This window comes from Mustela erminea, chromosome 5, assembly GCF_009829155.1.
Source record: "Mustela erminea isolate mMusErm1 chromosome 5, mMusErm1.Pri, whole genome shotgun sequence".
NCBI classification, from domain to species: Eukaryota; Metazoa; Chordata; class Mammalia; order Carnivora; family Mustelidae; genus Mustela; species Mustela erminea.
Window position 1 is genome coordinate 45,221,395 of NC_045618.1, and position 20,433 is coordinate 45,241,827.

General features: G+C 48.3%; 1 protein-coding gene across 5 annotated transcripts in view; it reads right to left on the minus strand.

Moving 5' to 3' along the window:
* The window catches only part of DAPK2 (death associated protein kinase 2), a 115,963-nt gene that overhangs the window by 15,690 nt on the left and 79,840 nt on the right, over positions 1–20,433 (minus strand). For all 5 annotated transcript variants that reach the window (XM_032342818.1, XM_032342817.1, XM_032342813.1 and 2 more), the window contains 4 exons: positions 10,324–10,453; positions 4,931–4,979; positions 4,114–4,140; positions 865–1,017 (listed from right to left, as the gene is read on the minus strand). In XM_032342818.1, coding sequence (XP_032198709.1) covers positions 865–1,017; positions 4,114–4,140; positions 4,931–4,979; positions 10,324–10,453 — 359 coding nt within the window. The remainder of the gene's footprint in view (positions 1–864; positions 1,018–4,113; positions 4,141–4,930; positions 4,980–10,323; positions 10,454–20,433) is intronic.

Genomic DNA, 20,433 nt, shown 5'->3' on the forward strand with positions numbered 1-20,433 from the left:
AAAGGGCCTAACAACACACTCTATGAGACTTACAAGTGCTCTTATGAGCTGAGTTCTACACAGACTACAAAGCCTCTGTGCTATTCTATTTGCTTCCCAGATCCCTTCTCAGCCCTTCCCTGCTCTGGTAGGGATCTGACCTAGCTTTGCCATTAGATGGGGAAACCAGGACCCTACTCTTTTGAGGCCCCCATTCTGGCTCTCTCTGAAGTCTGTGGGACCAAGAGGACATGGCCTTCTAGAATCTGTAGATCTCATTCCTGTCCCATCTAGTCCATGCTCTGGGCACCCAGCCTCTTACCATTCCCTGCCTACCTCCTGCTTTGACTCTGTAGCCACAGGGCTCTCCCTAGGCCCTAAGAAGGGGTAGGATTCTCATGTCTCCTATTTTTCCACTTACTGACCCCTCTGAGTCTGCCTCCCCCCTCAACTCCCATCTGGATTGGTTTAGAAACTCTGCCACTTTCTTTTTCACAACGCAGAGTACTAACCACTATACGATCAAGGCACCACTTTCTTTTTCAAATCCTAGTTCTAGGTGCCTTTGGAACAGACTGGAAAACATAATGTGCCCTAGAGAAATGCAGGCTGACTTCCAAACACGTGTGTGTACGTGCAAGCGTACACACACACACACACACAAACTAATTTGTATTTTGGCAGGAAAGAAAGCAGAAAGACCTGAGCAAGCAAGATGAATGCCAAGTCTCAGCTAATCCACACTTCTCAGCACTTGTCCAGATTAGACAACAATGGTGAACATGGCAGCCTGTGGCAAAGTAGGGACAGACTGACATGTCTTCAGGAGAGGGGACAGGAGAAAGTCAGTATCTCAGAAACCCATGCCTTTCTCTGTTATCTTACCGGGTCTCTTTAACCAGAAGCTTCCGAATGAAGTCTTTGGCCAGCTCGCTGGTCTGGCTGAAGAATTCCTCGTCAAAGTCATAACTCACGGCTGTGATATTTGCTAGCGTTTCCTGCTTCGTGTCTCCCAGGAAAGGGGATGCTCCACTTAGGCTGAATACAGAGAGAGGGAATGTGTGACTGTAGGTGAGTAGAGGGAGTCAGGGCTGAGGGAGTCAGGGTAGCTGACTGCTGGAGGCATCAGCTGCCTGCTCTGGGCAGCCAGTCAGCAGCTTTCTCGACTGAGTCCGACTCAATCTGCTTCATGGAGCTCCCAGTAAGTACGTGATAAAAACTGTGTCCCAGGAACTTGGAAGAGGAGGGGAGAAAACACAGCGACAACTCTTCGTAATCTCAAACAGAATAAAACAGAATATAACAGAAGACCAGACGAAGGTCTGGGGGAGCAGAGGACAGAGGGGACACCCAGTGCAGGCTCCACGGCAGAGCTAACATTAGTATCAGCTGTGTCTTGAAGAATGAAGAGGTTGTCAGCAGTCAGGGGAGATGAAGTCTTCTAGACTAGGGGAGCATCCTGAGCCAAGCCTGAGAGGTGTGGAAACAGATGGGCCATTAGGGCGGGAAGGGTATGTGAGGTTCCTCTGTAGGGTTTGTCAAGAATGTGTCATTCAGATAGTGACTCCCAAATCTACTGTTTCCTGACTCGTATTCCAGCTTATGGGATACCTCTCCCTAGATGTGTCATTGTCACTATGCCCTAACCTCCCTTTATGAGCTCCCTTGCCTTGTTGAATGATGTCACTCCACAGATGTCCCAAGCTAGAACACAGGGCTCACCTGTGACCTGTCCATCCCTTTCCTCACCACATCTAACCAGCCTCAAACTCTTGTTGGTTTTACCTACTAAATATCTCCTGAAGGCCATCCCCATCCCCACTGTCACTTTCTTGGCACAATGGCAGCAAGGTGCACTGGGAAAATTTTGCTATTCCAGACCTGGATTTGAATCTCAGCTCCTACTCAATAGCTGTGTGAACCTAGGTAAGTTACACAACCTCTCTATGCTGCAGTTTCCTTCTCCATAAAATGAAGAAAATAAAAGCCTCCACCTCACACGATTGCTATAAAGAATAAATAATATGCTGGGGGGCCTGCGTGGCTCAGTGGGTTAGGCTGCTGCCTTCGGCTTGGGTCATGATCTCGGGGTCCCGGGATTGAGCCCCGCATCGGGCTCTCTGCTGGGCAGGGAGCCTGCTCCCTCCTCTCTCTCTGCCTGCCTCTCTGCCTGCTTGTGATCTCTCTCTGTCAAATAAATAAATAAAATCTTAAAAAAAAAAAGAATAAATAATATGCTGATAATGCTCCAGGCAGTCTTGCCCATACTAAGCGCTCTGGAATCGGTGGCCATGATTTCTGTCTTTGAACACAAAAAATCTTCTATGACTCCCCATTTTCTACAGGATCACATCTAAACTCCTGAGAAGGACATCAGAAGTTAGTCCCTACCACCACCTCAGTACACTTCACCACACTTACCAGGCACACTGTTTCCTTCCTCAGTAGACAGCCCTTCCCTCCCTTTCTACCTGGAGAATTAATCTCATTCTGTACAGCCCAGCTCAAATGAATTTCAGTCTCTCCCTCGCTTAATCTTCCATAGCCCCAGCAAACCAGTGCCTTTCCCAGCTATGTCTCACAGAGGCGTGTTCATACACCCAGCGTGACTTTGGTCCCACCGAGTACGACTTAGCTGGTGGTGTGTCTCCCGACACGGGGAGCTCCAGGCAAGCAGGGCAGACCTCCTTCATGGCAGCATCCTGACTGCCTGGCCCAGAGCCCACCATGGAGCAGGCACCCAAGAAACAAGAAACTGTGTGGGACTCAAATGAGCTACAAGAAGGCTATGTGCCTGGTACACATTCAAATTCCTCAATATTTCAATATGGAAATCACAGTTCTGAAAAAAAAAAAATCAAGGTTTCAGAGCCATCGCAGAATCTGGAAACATGGAGCAATGGATCCAGTTCTCCTCTGTGTCCAGTTCCTCTGGGACTTTTCAAAAATACTGATCCCCAGGGGCCCCTGGGTGGCTCAGTCCGTTAAGTGTCTGACTCTGGATTTCGGCTCAGGTCATGATCTCAGGGTCCTGGATGGAGCCTTGTGTGGGGCTCTGTGCTCAGCTGGGAGTCTGCTTGAGTCTCTCTCCTCCCCCTCTACCCCTTCCCCCACTTGTGCTCTCTCTGTCTCTCTCTAAAGAGAAATAAATAAACCTTAAAAAAAAAAAAACCTGATTAAAAAATACTGATGCCCAGACCCCATCCCTAGCAAGTCTGATGTAATAGCTCTGCAGGGGGTTGAGGGCAGTGGTAGGTATTACAAGGTCTAATGTGCAGCCAGGATCGCGACCCTCCACATTGTACAGAGCTCCCAGTCTGTGGACTGCTGGAAAAGTCAGAGAACTGGCAGACTGTGGTGCTGGGTGCTGACGCCCCCACATCACCTCTGACAGCTGCTAGACTCTGACCCAGTGTGCCCTAAAAATAGCACGTACCAGGTGCGTGGTCAGGGGCAAAGTGTGGGAAAGCCCCGCTGGAATGAAGACCTACTAATCAGCCAGAGCTGCCCAGGGAGTTTGCACGTGTCCGCTTCCTTAACCCGCACAGCACACCCGCGGGCAGGAAGTTTGAGATTCCTATTTTCCTGAGGAGGAAAACAGGCCCAGAGGTTAAGTATCTGCCCAAGGCCACACAGATCGAAAGTGGCAGGTTCCCTGCACGTGGGCTACACAGGAAATGACTGCTTGAGCAACTTCATACTTCAGGGCTAGGAATGAGGCTCTGGGGAGAAACGAGAGAGGCTGTGAGAGCCGGGGAAGGCAGGGGAGACGGGGGAGAAAGACCCGGGGTCAGGGAAGGCATAGCTGCCGGAGGGCTGGACCAAGGAAGGCTTCTGGGTGAAAGCTGACTTTCTCACGGACATGCAGCCCGGGTGAGGCCGAGCGGAGGATGCCAGGCGGCAGTGGGGATAGGGACAAGGCTCAGCCTCCACGCTGGCTCCAAGCATCTGAACCGGAGCTGAGAGCACAGACCGCCAGGTGTGAGGTAGGGATGGAACACATCTGGCTCACAGTAAATGAGTAAATGGGGAAAATCAGTAAATTCAGTCTGCCTGTCTGCCTGCCCCTCTCTGAGTCCTCCCGGGTCCCCTTGATCCAAGTGAGGTCGGGGTCCCGGCATCAGGGATACTTACAGGATGTAGGTGATGACGCCTATGCTCCTGCAAAACAAAGAACAGGCCAGTCAGAGCCACGCGGCTTTGACCCCAGCCCAGCAAGGGACTCCCCTGCACGGTCCCCAGGGGAAATGGTCACCTGCCCCTTCACAGCGGCCTAAAGATGTCATCTCAAGTCCATGGCCCTCTTGGTCCTACTCTTCAGCAGCAGCCTGGGATGTGTGTGGAGTCACTGAGCTCTGGACATTCAGGCTAAGGACCCAAGTTCAGACTCCTGCACTGGCAGGCTGTGACTGGGCCAAGTCCCTTATCATCTCTGAGCCTCTTTCTCCTCATAAAAGGAGCATAATAACTACCTCACAACACTGCTGGGAGGATTTTAGAAAACCAGGCAATGAAGGTACTCGGCCCCTATCAAGCACTGTTGAGTGAAATGAGCTCTGTCTGTGCAGAAAATTCTCTACAGTACCCCTGGGCCCCACACCGTGGTTAGAGCTTAAAAGGCTCTGGGCAGTTACCTGGTTGGTTAACGGAATGAGCTATTGTTACTATTTCTTTATAATGACGGCACCGGGCCTCAGGGCTGAGCCTGCACCTGCAGCCTCGCCTCTCCCCTTGTCCCTGCCTCGGCCATGTTCTAAGTGGCCTCAGGGCTGGGCCTGGCTGCCTCCAGCTGCCAGGGCCTTGGGTCCAGCACACATGGAGCAGCCAGAGGCTCCGAATGTGTGGAGAAAGGGGTTTTCATGGTCGAGGGGGATGTCAGCCAGAGCTGGGGTCTGAGGCTTGCTGACCTTGAAAGGATCCCTAAGGCGCTGAGGTGGCCTGCACAACTTACCACATGTCAGCCTCCAGTCCCAGCGGCTCGTAGTTCACAATTTCTGGAGCTGAAAGAAGCCAGATTGAAGAATTAGCAGGAGAATGAAGATGAGAAGATAAGGCTAGAGAGAATTTTAGGGTGTTTGGTGACAAATGTCTCCCTCCTGAATCCTCACTAAGGAAAAATCAGAGCAACAGATGGAGATAATTCTGGGTCTAAGAATCTTGAGAAATGAAGTTGCCTGTTATTCTGGTGGGAAGCTTTTACACAGAGGCCTTGATGGTGGGGGAGAGGAACACCCTGAAGAGGAAGCACAGGGTAGCGTGAGGAAGATGCAGGAAGGGGAAATGGGGCCTAGCAACAAGGCCTGCTTTAGAACTCTCTGGTGGAAACCAGGCAGGTCAGCACTGGAAGGTGATAATGAAGAAAAGAAGGCAGAAAGGGAATCCAAATCCCTGAGTCTGGTCTGAAAGAGGGACACCGCCCTACTGAGGAGATTGAAGACATTCTGGGGCCGATGAGATGATGAGCCTGAGGTGCCCAAGGGGCATCCAGACAAAGATGTCCTGGGAACAGGAGAGGGAGACAGAGCCATCAAATCTGAAGTCATTGTACAGGTGGAAACAGGAGATACGTGGATGATGTGGTGACCAGGAGTGGGTGTAGAGTCTAGGAAAGAAGATTCTACCCACCACAGAAAAGGGCCGAGTGCTGCGTGAAGGTCAAACACGCAAGCACTTGGAAAGTGAGTAGGGTCTAGAGAGTGACGGGATGGTAGCTGTCGAGATAAGACTGTAGACGACACCATAAAAAAAGCTTGGCCATGAAATGGAGGAGAAAGAGGTGAGTAGCTAGAGAAGAGAGAAGGGCTGAGCCCGTCTGATCATAATGGAAAAAAGGGAGAGAGCAGGAAAGGCTATGTTTGTTCATCTAGAATAATTGCAAACCCACAGCATCTATGGGGTGTGCCCACCTTCCCACCACTCTACTTCAAGACACAAGGAAACACTTTTCTGGCTCTGCTTATTTTTTAGCTTCTTAAAAATGATGTCTTACTGGATATGAGGTAGTCACCTGCCCCCCCCAACCTAACATTATGCTTCTAGCGTTCACTCGGGGCTCATCCGTGGTCTTTTTTTTTTTCACTGCTATGTAGTAGTCCACTGTGCGAACATATAGCATCTTCTCAGTGATCATTTGGATGGTTTCCACTTCTTTTCTCATCAGAACAACACTGTTATGAACTTTTTGCACACGTCTCCTCACAAACATGAAAGACTTCCTCTCGGACAGTGATTCAAGGTGCGGTCTGAAGACAGTCACTGGTCCAGACACAGTGGTACAAAAATTGGGAGTAAGCATTTAGAAACCCACAGAGAAACTTGACGTTGCCATGACATTCAAATTGTGATAATTTTTCTAGGGGTTTATTTTTCCAGTATCTTACTGAAAAAGCAGTCCCGGACAGATTGAAAACATTTTTTTTTTCAGTCTTTCACCACAGAGAGTTTGAGAAACACAACTCAATTTCCAGGCTTGTCTGCTTGATATGCATATACACTCACTTCTGTCCTCTGTGTGCTTTTATTGGTCCATTTTCTTCTGTGCTTTTCTTCTTCTTTCTTTTTTTTTCTTTGATAGTTTTTTAAATTAATTTTCCTATTGTTTCCCCCTCTACTTACATTTTTGTAATGGCCACCCTTGAAACTTTAGGATGGCTATCTAACAAATTCTAACATAAAGCAGTGTTTTGACCTTCTTCTAACAATACAAGAACCTTAAAATACTCATTTAAGCCCTCTGTCCTAACATCATTTTCTTCCATTTTTAGTTCCTTTTTTAACCCCACAACATCATCATCATTTTCATCATTATTTTAAACAGAAAATGTTTATATTTGTCCAATGTTTACTCATTTCTTTGCTCCTATTACTTCTTGCATTGAGACTTTCCCTCAAAAGGTCATTAATTCACAAACACATCTTTGGTAGTTCCATTAATACATGTTTGTTGGTGGTTAATTATTTCATGGTTTGTCTTTATTGTTCACATTTTATTTTTTGTTTTTTTGCTGTGTTTTGTCTGAATCATTTACCCTCTTTCTTGAAATATAACATTCTTGGGTATGCAGTTAAGGGTCCTTTTTTTTTTTTTTGAGTATGTAATTGACTCTATTAAGCAATTCGAGAATCAATCAGCATCTCACCTAGCAAGTAAAGAGATGCTCCCCAATTACTGTTTTTTTTTTAAATTTTCCTCAGTTCTTGGAAGATAATATTTTATTGGACATTGGTTTCCATTGTTGTTTTGAGAAGTATGCTGTCAGTCTAATTTTTTTAAATTTGTATAGATTGATTGATTGGTGATCTGTCTTTTCTCTCTGGCTGCTTTTAAGATCTCTTTGTCTTTGGTACCTTATAGTTTAACTGTAATGTCAACTATAGTATAACTATAATGGATTTATTTTTATTGTTTTCTATTCGATATACATTGTCCTTTCTGTAACTGGGTGTGCATGATTTTATAACACTTCTGGAAATTCTCAGCCATTTTCTTCAAATGCTGCTCCTCTGTTGTCTTCATTCCCTCCTCTGGGATTCCAAACAGACCTATGTTAGTTAAGCTTTCCATTTTTACCCTCTTACACTTGTCCTCTATTTCATATTTTCATGTCTTTTTCCTTCAGTGGTATTCTAGTTAATTATTTTTCAACTCTGCCTTTCAATTCTTCAATTTTCTCTTCAGCAGTATAAAACCTTGTGTAACTCATTCACTGAATTTTAAATTTCTAGGAGTATATGTTAAATCTCTCAAATTTCTATCTGGTTCTTTCTAGAATTTGCCTGTTCATTTTTGACAGCCTCTTGTTGTTCATTCTTGTGTTTCTTTTATTTCTATATACATTCCATTTATTTTATAGTCAACCTATGATAATTTCTGTATCTTATGTCCTCAGATGTCTAAGTCTTGTTGGTCTCTCATTGAAAGGCTGATACGCACACTTTGGGAGAGGTCCTCCTACTGAATTCCTTTGCTGCCCCCAGACCCAGCTCTAAGTTCATTTCACTGGCTTTGGAGGTGGGGTTAGTGGTGCTGAAGGAGTTACTACACTTAAACATTTCACTTATTTGCAATGAGTCCAGAATTCCATTAAAAAGAATATTTTCCTCAAGAATCCAGTTTTGTAGCAGGAAGGCTTTTGGAAGACTGGTTCCACTACACTCCTAGAGGCTGACAGTAGTTACTTTTTAACACTGTGTCTCAGGTTCAAATTTCAAAGGAATGGTGGGAGTAGGACAAATTATTATAATCCTACTTCTCAGGAGTCCTGGGTAAAGAAAGTCATTCTAATTTGGACATGGACCTAGAGAAATCACCCTATGTTTCTGTAAGGTACAAACAAAACCATTTCTGGGCTAGAGCTGGGTCATATGGGCTCACCCGAGTCAACTGTGGGCATCTCTTCCCAACTCTGAATTCAGTGACCAGTTAAAATTGGTAGCTTAAAATTGGCAAATGCTATAAATTAGGGTTGTGTTTTGTGTTCAGACCCAGTTGTTAGACATTTAACAGCATAGCAGTGAAAAAAACCCTCCACAGTTTGGTCTACTCATCAATATCCCACTCACATGGCTAGTCTGATGGAAACTCCCTACTCCATCCAGAGTGGACAGTGAACTATACCCAATAAAAGCACTAATTCTGGCCCTACCCCCTGCTATAAATGACTGAACCTGGGATATGCTCCTCCTCTACCCTGATTCTGTCCCCATCCCTCTTCAGACACTTCTCTCATCCATAACACCAGCCCTTTGTCTCTGTTTGACTCAAGGGCATGACTGATCCCACTGACTCTGCCAGAGTGGACATCTTATTTGAACAGGCTTCCAGAGAGATAACTCCATCATTCACTTTATAATTAATCATATGCTGTATTGTATCACTTCTTCCACTCTTGCCCTGAATTTCTAGCTGAACCATTTACTGTTGATTAACACTCAGTTTGAACTTAATTAAGTACATACACGCATTTTACCAAACACGTGAATAGTGGACAGCAACTGCTATCTTGGACAAAGTTCAAGAATAGATGTCTTGTGCCCCGGGTTCAAGTTGGTTGTGTCACCAGCTCATTGTGTGACCTTGGATGTGTCATTCTGAGTGTGCCTCCTTGCCATCACTGTGTCCCCAGTACCTCATCAAACATCTGTCATAAAGTAGATGAAGAATAACCATTGGTCGACCTCAACTGACATCCCATAGCCTTCCAATTCCACACTTGTTAAACTAGATGGATGACCCAAACAGAGCCTTCTAGCACTGTTACTTGGTGGTTTGATGTCTTATTTCAACATCTAAACTGCACGCCCCCTGGGGGCAAGATCTTTTTAGAAAGACAACCCAGTGTAACCAAAAAAGCACAGGCTTTGATGTTAGATGTATCTACATTTGAATCTTAGCTTTCGTTGTTTTGCCGAGAACAAAACATTTGATAGAGAAAATAATTAAATCTGCTTTATGAGGTTGTTTGAAGATTAACTGAGATAATGTTTGTAGGACCCCCAGCATAGTGCCTGGCAGACAGCAATGTTCCCCTACCCTGGGGTCTTTGGGTCCTTGACAGCACCCTTCTAGAAGAGCCATAGCACTGGCATGTGTGACCCGAAAATCCATCAAAAGGGATGATCTGACACATTCTGTTTTCCTTTTTCATTTGACTGTGGTCAGAAGTTTCCGCCACCAGGTTTTGGGGAGACCATGCCCTCCATTTCCAAGACCACTCCAACCCCCAAAGCAGAGAGAGAGACAGTGGTCCTCGATTCTCGTTCCTCTCCCCTCTTCAAGGCTGCCTCTCTAGGACCCCCAACCTGCACAGTCCCAGTCCCATGAGGGGGCCTCCTCTGGGCCCTGAGCCAAGGCTGAGAGAATGAGAGGGAAGACACAGCTGCACGAATAAAGGCCAGGCACACAGGAGAGGTGAGTGGGTGGATCTGGCATTTGGCAGATGATTTCCCTTTTCCTTTTCAGGAAATCAAAAGCTGCTCCAGAGAAACTTGAGTTTATGGGAATGCCAGAGGGCAAGTTAATTTTAAATCTTCACAATAAATTCAACGAAGAGCGGGGGTGGGGGGGTGGGGCCAGCTCGCGGCGGGTTTGGCTCTGCAAAGGCCTGTAGCCTTTTCTGGCCTCCCCCTCCCACTGGGGGCTCAAAGCCGACACCGGGACCCTTACCCAGAAAACCAGCAGGACATTTCCTTCCCCACCCATTATATTTCTAAGGGGGAGGGTCTCCAAGGCACCCTCTTTCAGCCTAGAGACCACAGCCCTAGACACAGGGGGTTTGTTCCCAGACTTTCTCTACCTCTGGATCCCAGATGCTTAGGTGGGAGAGAAGCAGACCTCAAACTCACCAACAAATTCTGGCGTCCCAAAAATGTTCTTAAATTCAACTCCATCTTCTATTTCATGAGCCAGGCCAAAGTCAATCAGCTTGATGTGTGGAATGGGAATATTCTTGTCTAACAACATAATGTTTTCTGGCTGGAGAACAAAAAAAGAAAAAAAAAATAGGAAGGAAAGAAAGGAAGAAAAGACATTAATTAAAGCCCTGTTTTGTGTTTTCACTTTGGGGTTAGGGTGGGGTTTGGTGTTCTTTTTTAGGAAACTCAAACTCTTTCTTGGTTTTGTGTCTTGTCTTTTCCTATGAACTCAAAAACAGGCACAGCGCTGAGGGCAAGGCCTGGGTTGCGCCAAACCTGCTGTTCACAGCAGAAGTGGAGACCTTAACTTTGGTCCCATTTCTGTCTCTGAATGGCAGATCCCTTTAATGCAGTACCTCTGTTTCCCAATCTGTTAAATGGGGCCAGGGAGAAACTTGCAGTATTTCCTGTAAACAAAACCACTGCCCTGTGTGAGGATGGGAGGGGTGGGAGCCTCGCAGTCTAGCCTCGGTTTACACTTGGCTTATTAACCTCTGTCTTCCTGACCACCTCTTTTCCCCGGCTGGCCAGCTTCCTGTTGACAAACTCCCCTCCTCTGGACTAACTGTGTAACTCACACTTCTCTATGTGTCTAACTAATTTTGGCCCTCGGCAGGACACAGGAAAAAAATGCACCTGATTTCCAGGGAAAATACCAGCTGCCCAGGCTATCCCCAGTGTCACAAACAGCTGTTAGATCGGATGCAACCTTGTGGGTACGTGTCAGTAGGGGGATGGTCCCGCCCTGGCCTCATGCGCTGCAGGCTCTCAGTGAGGACAGAACAGGAGCCTACCCTTCTCACTCCCACCCAGCTGCCCAGAGTTCACAGAGGGGGAGCAGGTCGCTCTGCTTCACCATGTCCCGTTCCACTCCCCACCATGATGGTCTTGGACTCCATTCCCATTGGAATGTCCTGAAAACAGACATCCGCACCAAAACATCAAATGTCACAGCCGCATATTCACATAATAGTCTCAAAGTGAAAACAAGACAAATGTCCATCAACTGGTGAATATGGTATATCCATGTATACTATTCCACCATAAAGAGGAATGAAGGCAAAGAAAAAATAAAAAGGAATGAAGTATTGATATTTCAGCAGGGATGAACCTTACAAACATCCCACTGGGGCACCTGGGTGGCTCAGTCAGTTAAGGGTCTGCCTTCAGCTCAGGTCATGATCTCAGGGTGCTCAGATTGAGTCCCACATCCGGCTCCCTGCTGAACGTAGAGTCTGCTTCTCCCTCTCCCTTTGTCCCTCCCCCCCACCTTGTGCTATTTCTCTCTCTCTCTGTCAAAGAAAAAAATAAAATCTTTTAAAAAAGAAAAAGAAAACCTTAATGCCAAGTGACACAATCAGTCACAAAAGACCACGCATTGTAGGATTCCACTGATACAAAATACCCTGACTAGGTAAATCCATAGAAACAGAAAGTGGATTAGTAGTTGCCTGGGACTGGGGGAAAGGGGAGTGACTGCTAATGGGTAACAGGACTTTTTTTTTTTTTTTTTTTTTTTTTTTTTTGAGTGACAAAGATTTTCAAAAATTGATTTCGGTGTTAGTTGCACAATTTTGTAAACTGTACACTTTACATGGGTGAGTGGTAAAGTATGTGACTTATCTCAATAAAGCAGTTTTAAATAAATAAAGGTAAATAAATAAATACAAGTTTAAGAAAATCAAGTGTCCCTATTTCTTGAAGTCCTGAAGAATTTCCCACCTTGTACCTTTGCTCACATTATTTGAGCTACCTAGAAAGCCTTCTGCTTGATCTGCCCATCAAAATCCTAGTTGGGCTTCTAAGTCTAACTCAACTCAGCTAGTCTTTTTTTTTTTTTTTTTTTTAAAGATTCTATTTATTTATTTATTTGTCAGAGACAGAGGGAGAGAGAGCGAATGAGCACAGGCAGACAGAAAGGCAGGCAGAGGCAGAAGCAGTCTCCCTGTCGAGCAAGGAGCCCGATGTGGGACTCGACCCCAGGACCCTGGGATCATTACCTGAGCCGAAGACAGCCGCTTAACCAACTGAGCCAGGCGTCCCTCAACTCAGCCAGTCTTAAAAGCTTTCCTCAAAGGGAGGAACTGTGTACTGCCTCCCACCCCCCACCAGACACACAGCCCAGAAATGAATTCTCCTCCCCAGTCCCCTTGGTACTTATTTTAACCTTTTGGTTATGACATTTGTCACACTCTCCTTTGCTCACAGTCCTTGCTGTCACTGTCCTAGATCCTCTACTGGACCCTCAGCTGGAGGGAGGATTGGGGCCTTTGCAGTGCAGAGCATAGATACTGGCAGGCTGAGGGTGGTCCTAACCTTTAGCCGAACTGATTCTCAGTCTGGCTGGAAGACAGTCCAGGTGCCCCATCCCAAACTTCCTGGCTCCTCAAAGTCTCTGAGACCTCATGTCAGAGTGGCTGGAAACTTTCACTCGAGGAGGCTGGCTGAAGCCTCCCCTGACTTTGAAAATAAATAATACATTCCCTTTTGCTTTTTTTTAAAAGCTTGTTTATCCTTTTTCCCCTCTGGAGATTTCTCTCCACTTTATTTTGAAAATGTGTCAAAGTCCTTTCCCAAGGCAAAGCGTCTTTGGCCCTGCAGAAAGGAGAGTAGGGACAGGGGAGGTCAGGAAATAAGACCCGGACAGATGGCCCCACTCCAGTACCCCCAGTACAGCCCTCCAATGGCTGCCCATGGACTCCAAGTGTCCTGGAACCCCATTCAGGGAGCTGTGCCCTCTCCACTGTCCACCATCACCCCGGCAGGTGGGGGCAGGGAGCTTCTCCTCCCCCCATTCCACCATATTCTTTAGTCACATTATTGGCAACTTCCCCTTCTCTCCAAGCAATGGCCCTGAGGCTTGTCTCTGGGACCGGGGGTCAGGGCCCAAGGCTTCCTGATGAGCAGCGTGTTTGGGCCGCAGCCCACGCTACATGGGGACAGGAGCTGCAGCGGACAGATGCAGTCATGCCAGATCCCCAGAGATGACCCCCAGAATTATGGGGCACCAGGAACTGGGTGGGGAACATCACGGAAGAAGGAAGAACCATGTGAGGCTGAGTTCTCCCAGGCCCCACTGCTCTGAGAGGTGAGAAGCATCCTTCCCTTATGGCCTCTCACCTCTGCGACCCACAGGCCGGAGAAACAGCCTCTCCACCGGCTTGTGAAAACCTCAGGGCCAGGCCACGTTTTCTCACCCGAGTACTGCCTGGCCTCACAAGTTCTTGTCCACCCCGAGAACCTAACACACAGCAGGTGACTTCACCCTCGCTTGGAACAGTCTTCCTGCACAGTCCCAATCCCCAACTTGCTTTACTTCCTCTTCACATTTCAGTAAAAATAGTCTCTCCTCCAGAAGGCCGACACGGGGGCACACACATTCCACCCCCCCGTCCCATAATACCCCGTGCCTCCCCAATTCCAGCGTCTCTTCCCCCGTTCAAGGTGACAGCTTACTTCTCTGTCTCCCCACACTGAGCTACAAGCTTCCTGAGAGTTTTGTTCCTTTCCTTGCTACAGAGCCTGGCATCCACCAGGTGCTCAGTAAATGTCCAGGGAGTGAGGACAGCTGTCATTTGGCTGCACTGTGCTAACCAAGCACATGACATACTTTACACCTCATCGAACCCTCCCCCCCATCTTACGCAGTGGATGCCATCATTCCTCCGTTTCAGAAAGAGAAACCAAGACCGAAAGACTGACTTGCGAAGGCAAGGCTTAAACCTCTGCTGGACTGCAAAACTTCTGCTCCTATCAATAGAGGAAAGGATCTCCCTTCCCTGGGGCTCAAGTGTCCTGGGAATCTCTCCCAGGGAGAAGTGGGAATGCTGTTTGGGCCTCACAACCTAGGGCAGCCTTGTACCCTGGCACAGCAGGAATGTTCTGCTGGGTGGGCAAGCCCTGGACCCCTGTTCTGCCCTCCATCACTCACACCCTGGCCCATTTGGACCAAATGTACTTTTAGGTTCAGACCTGCCCTGACTGGGAGTAAACAGGAAAACGGCTCCTATATCTGTAGCTCCTCTTGCTTTCGGAGGGGCTTCCTTCTCGCTATCCCAGCCTCCATGCACCCAACCCGATGCCACCCAGGAGGCAAGGCAGGGGCTGACATCGTCTGAACAATTTCCAAGGCTAGCAGCGTACAACGGCTCCATGTCATCTTTGCAACCGCTCTCAGGGGTAGGCACTGTCAACCTCCCCACTTCACAGATGACGAAACAGAGGCTCAGGGGGCTAAAGCACTGGCCCAAGGCCCAACACCTCATAATGGCAGAGTCTTGGGGTGGGTTTCCCAGGCTGTCCAGGCCCTGCTTGCCACCACATCACCCAGTTTGGTTAATTACCTTCAGTGGTCCCACTGACCAAGAGAGAAAGCGCAAATGCCCTGCCTGATATTTGAGGCAATGAGACTCTGCACTGAGGGTCCATGTCACCTTCCCAGCCTCATCACCCCTCACTTCCTTGCACCTGCCCCCTCTCCCCTCCAGGTGGCTACTACTACACCCAGAGAGACAGCTCGGTTCCATCCTTTGCTCTGGCTTTTCCCCTTGCCTGGAATGCCTTTCCTACTCCTCTTCACACTTTCAGGGACTATGCCTCAACCCCGCCTCCTACTACTGCCTTACTTTTCAACGAAGCGGCCCCTGACCTTGGGCTCTAACCCCCTTGGCGCTGACAATGCTTGTGAGCAAGTGGTCCTCAGTTGTAGGCTGTCTCTCGTCTTGGGACATCGCTGCTCTCCCAGGTGGTGGCCTCCCTGGGAAATTTCAGATCAGTGCTAAGTTTCTTGGCATCCCCTATGGTATCTTGTGTCCTGCACACGCCCCTGAAATATGCTAACAGGCACTAAAAGAAGTGGGAGTTAGCGGTCCTTCTCTTTCTGCCCTGTGGAAGTCCTCCACCACCCTTGGGGGGTGCCCTAGGGCACTCCTCCCCACGGGCCGCTGTAGGGCTGGGTCAGGAGGGACCATGACTAAGGGAGGATCCCCAAGGGTAGCCTGAGGGCCAGCAAAGCAGCAGCTCCCCCAAGGGCTTTTTCTCAGCTTCTCTGCTTCCCCCTTCCCAAACAAGGTAGGGCACTAGAAAAGATCCCGGGCCTGCATACTGGGAAATTCCGGGTTCACCTCCACCATACAAGGCCATGTGAACTGAAGCATGCCACTTCCTCTCTCTGGGCCTCAGCACCCCCAGTTCTAAAATAGACACTGGATGAGTTCCAGAGCCCCTTCGAGCTCTAGCCTCTGCAGTTGGAAGGTGGCACAACATCCCGAGCTGGTTGGGCAAATTCCCACTCCTCTGGGCCCCAAGTAGGACATACAAAAGGCTCAGGTCTCCTGTCTCCAGGTCAGGAAGGAAGAACAGGCCACTGTGACCACAGACTGCTGGGTCCAAGCCAGGCTGCCCTCTGGAGTAGTATGATCCTATCCATCTGTCCTTCTCCAGCTTTATTTGCTTTGACCAAATACTACCCACACACTTGACATCACCTCCAAAGCATGGCTACAAGGAGGGATTCCTACAGGTGCCACCACTGCCCCGCACAGGGCTTGTGGAGTTGCTACCACGAGGCGAAACTGCCCTCACCTGTCAAAACAAACCCACCCAGCTCAGCCCAAGAGGCAGGCAGCTGTGGGAGAGGCCAACATGCCCCACCGTGTCCCAGTGGATTTGATCAGAGGTGCCTGTTATGGTGCTAAACTGGAAGCTTGTCCTCCAGGCAGGACCCATGTGAGTGGGTGATTCCCCTCTCCCCCGTCCAGTACAGCGTGTCCAAGAGCCCCTGCAGGAGGAAGTCAACCTCAGGGGCCTATACAGTAAGGTGCAAAGGCTTGAGCTTAGAGTCAGGCGGGTCAAGGTTCAAACTCAGCTCTGTCACTCACAGTGAAACCTGGTCAAAGTCAATGGACCTCTTGCAGCCTTGGTTTCCCATCTGTAAAATGGGGCAATACCTCCATGGCATAGGGCTGTTCTAAAGATCCAGAGAGATGGTCCATGGAAGGATCGATGCCCAGCAAGATTTCAAGTAATGGTGGCTATGTCCATTCGTTACTCTCTGGGATGGAGCAATGACAACAGTCATCTCCAGGAAACTTACTGAATCCCTGCTGAATCACCTGTGCACCACTGTAGAATATGCCCTCTCCCTGACCTGCCTCCTGTCCCACGCATCCTCACCCCCATGTCACCCCTACACTGTTCACAGTGTTGAAGCTGAGATCATTAAGTCCTATCATGCTGCAGAGCAGCTCACAGAGGTCAGGAAACTGCCAAGGTCACTGAGCGAGGAGGAGAGCCCAAGTCTGTTGACCCCCGCCCAGTGTCTTCTCCACGTGCCTGTCACTGGGCGAGGCTGCTTAGCTCAGCCAAGCGGGGTACCGGCCAGACACGGAAGCTGCTTATGAACCTTCATTGCAAATGTGGAGCATGGCCCCAGGAAGTGCTGGGCAATCTGAGCCAGGAAGGATGCCTGCTGCCAGACCTCTAGGGGCAGGTTTCCATGGAGATGCAGCAAACTCTTCCCCTGGCACCCTATAGATGAGACCACAGGCAGCCCCTTCCCACATGCCTCCAGTGTGGCCCATGCACAAGGTCCCCTCCACCTGGCAGTCAAGGCTTTCCTACCTCTGGAAACTCACCCCTCCGCCACATCCCAACCAACCTCCTAATCACCCTTACACCCCCCTGCAGTTAGCTCTGCTGGAATGGCCTTCCTCACGAGCTTCTTCCCGTCCCCACTGCTAGCTCTGACACATTCATTCTGGAACAAGTTCCATGACCCCCTCCCCTCCAACACTTCCAACTAGTTTTTCCCCCCAGCACCTGCCTGTTAACCTGACACACCTCTGGCGTCGAGTCAACTGCACTATAATTCCTTGTGTGTCCTCTCCCCACCGTTCTGAAGCCCCAGGAGAAGGACAGGGGCCCTGCCTCTCATTTCTACCCCTTGCACCCAAGAGTGGCTGGCATCGCAATTCCTGGGTGCTCGGGAACTATTTCCTGCCCGAATGAACAACTAGCACAGTCACATATGCATCTCTTGCACCTTCTGCTTTTAGGGAATCAAGATAGATAATGGCTAAGAGCCTTGGAACCTGGGTTCCAATCCCAGTTTGGCCATTTACCAGTCTGACACTGGGAAAGTCACTTAGGTGGGCAGCTGCAGGTTGCTCACCCATTAATTAGTAATGATGATCCAACTACTTCACGAGGGTTACCAAGAGGATCAAACAGGACCTATAAAGTGACCCGTAGCTGTTAGCATCCCCTCGGCGAATATTTCCTTGGTCATGTCTCTTCTTCCCCAGAACGAGGGTCTTTATCATCTGCCTTCCTTCTCAGCCGAAATTCTGTCTCCCCCAGCAAGTATCATCTAAATAGCCAGCCTAGTGCTCCTTCCTTCTCCTACCTTCACATGTGTGCAGCAACCTCACCCCACAGCCTCAGTCAAGGCCAAGAGCCTGTGTGTTCGTCCCACCTTCCCAACCAGATTGCCCAGTTGCAGAGAGCAGGCCTGTTTTGCATGCTCTGTGTTCCTAAAAGCACCCAGCCTAGGGTTTTGGTATAGCACAGCCTACAGCGTTTAGTTTCCAAAGCATGCATACTCATTTGATTCTCGGTGTCCAAGACAGGTACTATCATCACCCCCATTTTACAGATGAAGTAACTGGGGCTCACAGAGGTTAAGCGCTTGCTCAAGGTGCCTCAGTAATAAGTAGTAAGCTACTTGAATTTGAGGTTCAAGCTCTGGCAGACTCCAGATCCTGTGTGCTCTCCTGTCTCTTCTGTCACCTCCTTCCTCTAGTTGATGCAAGGGAGCCTGCTGGGGTCACCCCTGCCTGCTGCCCAAGTGGGCATGTCCACCTTGGCTCTGGTGCCTCAGCAGCTTCCTATCCCAGCTCCATGTTATTTCCCAGAAAACCCACAGAAGTGGCTTCGGAAAGGACCCCAAACTCGGTCGCATTTGTATTTGTATTTTTCTTTTTTTAAGATTATTTATTTATTTATTTGACAGGCAGAGATCACAAGTAGGGAGAGAGGCAGGCAGAGAGAGAGGGAGGAGGAAGCAGGCTCCCCGCTGAGCAGAGAGCCCAATGTGGGGCTCGATCCCAGGACCCCAGGACCATGACCTGAGCCGAAGGCAGAGGCTTTAATCCACGGAGCCACCCAGGTGCCCCTCGCATTTGGATTTGTTAAACCACAGCTTCTGGCCACACACTCATGGCCTCCTTCTGACCTCCCATGCATCCTCACTCCCATGTCACCCCTACACTGTTCACAGTGTTGAAGCTGCAAGGGCCCCCAGAGATCATTAAGTCCCAAGCTGCAGAGCAGCCTGTGAGCTGTGACCTGGTCAAGAAACTGCAAAGGTCACTGAGTGAGGAGCAGAGCCCAAACCTGTCTGGTAAAGCAGAAGGGAAAACCTACTCTAGCTACCTACTCTGTCCCTAGGCTCTGTGACATGGAGAGAAATAAAAATTCACTTTTAAGGGCATTCCAGGACGACTGGCTTTGGGCCTTGGGCCAACTAGCAATGTTGGCCCTATGGTTTGTGCCAAACTAACATTTGGGGTGGGCTTTCCCCACACATCACCTTATTGGATCCTTACAACCACCAAGCTGTGGATGCCTGGTGTCCTCATTTAACCAGTGAGGAAACTGAACCTCTCTGAGCCTTGGCCCCTGGTCTGCAAAACGGGAATATTACTGTGGTAAGGTTCTAGGAGCCCTGAAGTAACCTCTTCTTTCTATAAAATGGGCATGACAGCAGACCCTCCCTCACAGGTGGCTGCATGGATTAAATGGTAAACACATGCCCAGCACTCAGACAGGAGCCTTCATGTTTTCAAGGTGCCCAGTAACCACCAGCTCCCATTGTTGTTACTACACCACTGACAACAGTCAGCCTGCCTATAACACGATCCTGTTTACAAAGTGCTCTCATGTTGTGGGCAAAGGCTCAGAGAGCCAGGGAGGTGTTGGAGCTGGTGCCTACTGGCCCATGACAGCCCAGGAACTGTGTGAGCCGGCTGATAAAGAGAGCCACATTAACTATATTATTTTAATATTAAAATTAAATTTTATAAACTGATTTTGAAATCAGTCAGATGAAAAACAATACTTAAAACTCATTGCTTCCTAATTTTAAAAATCGTGTTCTAGTATTCTCTGTGCTTTTGAGGTCATCTCTATCCCTTATCTCTGAACTGGGGAAATCCTAAATAAGGCTATGCTACTGCTCCCCTCTTCCAAACTCTGGTCAGTGGCACGTTGCTACCTTGAAATTGTGGCCCGGGCTTGGGGGGATATTGACACCATGGAAAGAGGCAGACACTACAGATCAGAACCTGATTTATTATCTTTTTGATTCTAGACTTAAGACGTGCTGGAGAAGATCACTTAATAATGTAGCTGAAACTTAAAAGGGTGCCGTGTATGTAGCTGTTGTTTTGTGAATAGCACAGAAACAGAGGACACATTTTTTTAGTATTTGGAAACTATTATCTAATCCAGCCAAGAAGTCATTCCAGTCATTGAAAAATAAGCAAAGTTCTAACACATGTCTTCATTGTTTCATTTTCACCTTACTTGTTAAATTTCGTAGACAAAAATATCAACCAACATTCTGGTCAGAATTACACTTGGGTGTCAACTGCATCCCTAGGTTGGCTCTTGATACAAGAGTTTGGCAGAACCCAAAGGAAATGTTGTATGAGAAAATTGGCTCTCTGGGATTTACCAAAGAAAGTATCATATATTTTTATTGTTTGTAGGTTGTGTTACAAACCTTTACATGATAAAATTCATGATATGTGTGGGGGTGTGTGTGTGTGTGTCCATACACTTGATTTCTGGAGATCTGGCTGTTACCAGAATACTACTGCACAGAACCTTAGGCTAGGAGATGCTCAACCCCCAATCTTCTCCTCTTTCTACTTCACCATGTGGCCCCCTGCTGTATCTCGTAAGAGTCACCTGGTTGGCTTAATGCTCCTGTTGCAAAGTATCTGTATTTCAACTCCTTCATTTTTGTTTTCTTTCTTT